The sequence below is a fragment of the Cicer arietinum genome, chromosome 6 (assembly GCF_000331145.2).
Source record: "Cicer arietinum cultivar CDC Frontier isolate Library 1 chromosome 6, Cicar.CDCFrontier_v2.0, whole genome shotgun sequence".
Classification (NCBI taxonomy): Eukaryota; Viridiplantae; Streptophyta; class Magnoliopsida; order Fabales; family Fabaceae; genus Cicer; species Cicer arietinum.
Window position 1 is genome coordinate 12,133,124 of NC_021165.2, and position 2,836 is coordinate 12,135,959.

General features: G+C 37.8%; 1 protein-coding gene across 1 annotated transcript in view; it reads left to right on the top strand.

Moving 5' to 3' along the window:
- The first annotated feature begins 385 nt into the window (after window positions 1–385).
- LOC113786971 (homeobox-leucine zipper protein HDG8-like) overlaps window positions 386–2,836 on the top strand; it is a 35,780-nt gene continuing 33,329 nt past the window's right edge. The window contains exon 1 of the mRNA XM_027335234.2: window positions 386–555. Within this exon, the coding sequence (XP_027191035.2) occupies window positions 386–555 (170 nt within the window). The remainder of the gene's footprint in view (window positions 556–2,836) is intronic.

Below are 2,836 nucleotides of genomic sequence, written 5' to 3' on the forward strand. Positions count from 1 at the left end.
AAACAAATCCCAGCTAGCTGCCCAGAACTCTATCTCATTCTCTACCTCTTACTCTTTTTTTTTTTACATTCACCACACTTTTTCGATTCTTCTCCAAACCCTAATTCCACTCTACCCTCATTTTATATTTTCCAGTTTTCCCCAATTCTCAGATCTCAAACTGCTTCTGATTTAATCTTTTGTTAAATCAGGTTAACATTTCAATAATCAGAACTACCGTTTCACGTTTTTTTCTTCCAATTTTTTTTCATTTTAGAGATAGATTGAAGTCGATTGCATCACTATTTTGATTTGAACCGACAATTGAAACCGTTAGCTTAAGCGTGCTAAGTCTTCGAATTTAAGGGTATTAATCAAGGAAAGCGGTTTTTGTTGTTTGATAACAATGGTTGGGGGTGGAAACAGAAGGGACGATGGTTCGTTGGTAATTAGCAACACGAACGTTTTTGCGGCGCTTGATACTCTGAAGAAGAAGAAGAAGAAGAAGAAATCGGATAAGGAACGAAAGAGTAAAAGGGTTCATCCAATTCCAAATCGGCGAAATTGGAATCTCAGGTGTTTTGGGCTCCGGCACCATTGAATGCGACTTCGTGGGCCGATGTGGATGACGATGATGATTATTATGCCACCACTGCTCCGGCACCATTGGATTTTGTTTTGCAACTATGGTGGTTGTTTTTTAGGCTGAGCAACCCATGATTACAAAAAAATGGGGTGTGCTTAATTTTCTCCCTCTCTCCAAAAAAGATACCTTTTTTAATATTTTAACTTTTTTTTCTTCACACTTCAAACTTTGAGTTTGGTGTTTGAACTTGTTGTTTAGAAAACCATTTTTTCTTGTTGTTTAGGATTTTTGATTTTAGGTGTTTTTCTTTTAATTTAATTTTAATAATTAAATTTTATTTGTAATAATGATTTTTAATAATTATAATAATGATTTTTAAAAATATAAATTATATTTTTTAATTAGAAATAATATAATAATAAGTTTATTCCACGTAAGCGTCTGCCATGTCAGCTTTTTATTGACACGTCATTAAAAAAATGACAACTCATCATGATTTGGACTCAAATTCTGTTTGGGGGACTAAAACTGGGGAGAAACAAAATGGGGGGACTACTTTCAATTTTCACCTATAATAGGGGGACCAAAAGTGCAATTAAGCCTTCTCTTTATTATTCTCTCTTCTCTTTTATTTTTTTTGTGTGCTCTCAATTGTGCCCCTCCCCCCTTCGGAATCAACATGCGGGTCGTTTTCTCGGCTTCAACATGCGGGTCGTTTTCTCGGCTTTCGGGTGCGAGTCGTTTTCCCGGCTTCAACATGTGGGTCGTTTTCTCGGCTTCGAGGTGCGAGTCGTTTTCCCGTCTTCAACATGCGGGTCGTTTTCTTGGCTTCGGAGTGCGAATCGTTTTCTCGGCTTCAACATGCGGGTCGTTTTCTCGGCTTCAGGGTGCAAATCGTTTTCCCGGCATCAACATGTCGATCATTTTCTCGGCTTTGGGGTGCGAGTCGTTTTCCCGGCTTCAACATGCGGGTCATTTTTTCGGCTTTAGGTGCGAGTCGTTTTCCCGGCTTCAACATGCGAGTTGTTTTCTCGGCTTCGGGGTGCGAGTCGTTTTCCCGACTTCAACATGCGGGTCGTTTTCTCGGCTTTGGGGTGCGAGTCGTTTTCCCGGCTTCAACATGCGGGGCATTTTCTCGGCTTCAGATGCGAGTCGTTTTCCCGGCTTCAACATGCGGGTCGTTTTCTCGGCTTCAGGGTGCGAGTCGTTTTCCCGGATTCAACATGCGGGTCGTTTTCTCAGTTTCAGGTGCGAGTCGTTTTCCCGGCTTCAACATGCTGGTCGTCTTTTCTCGGTTTTAAATCTATAAAATGTCATTAATCGATAAACGAATGAATGAATATGTTGGTTTTTATTAATATTTCTATTGGACATGATCATTCAAATTTTGAATGAGAAAAAACACTTATATCTTTTTCTTGATATCTTTGATCTGTTTTTTGTCCTCTTCTACTTTTTCCTTTTCTTTCGTTCTTTCTATTTTCTTTGAAGAAGAAGAATTAATATTGTGATGTTAAGTTGGATCTCATGTTGTTGTCTGCCTTGTACTATAAACAACATATACTATATCCGATTTTATTGCAATTCATTATATCGAGGTATGGTATATGTTTTACTTCCCAATACTTCTCATGCCATAGTCTGATCCATATTGTTGATCATATCCTTACGACTATATATTTTTTTTGTTTTTTATTTTTTTTGTTATTTTCTTCTTCTCTCAAGCTGCTCTTCCGGGTTTTCAACCCAACAAATATTTTTTGTGTACCCTAATTTTTGTCAAGGTCGCCCTTTCAGGTTTTCAACCTAGCGGATATTCATTATTTTTTTTTGTACCCTAATTTTTGCCTAGGTTGCGCTTTTCAGGTTTTCAACCTAGCGGGTATTCATTACTTAAGTGTGATATTTTTTACGGCGTTTGAGTTTACAGGGAGGATTAAATCTTTTATATCCATATTTGTGAGGATAAAAGCCCTACCTAAGAAAGCTTTCTTCATGACGTATGGGACCTCATAGTTAGGAGGTCCATTTTCCATGAAAATCCTTTTGAATGGGTAAGATTTATTTTAGCCCCAGGTCTCCTTCCCGGAATTCTCGAGGACGTATTTTTTTATTGTACGTTTTTTTCAGTCTTTTATGATATAATTGCCCATGGCATAAGGCCGCCAACCTTTTTTCTTCAATTAAATTCAATTGATCGAAACATATTTATACACATTCTGAATCCTCTAGTTTGACTTCCATTAATATTCTTAGCGAGAGGATTTCTAC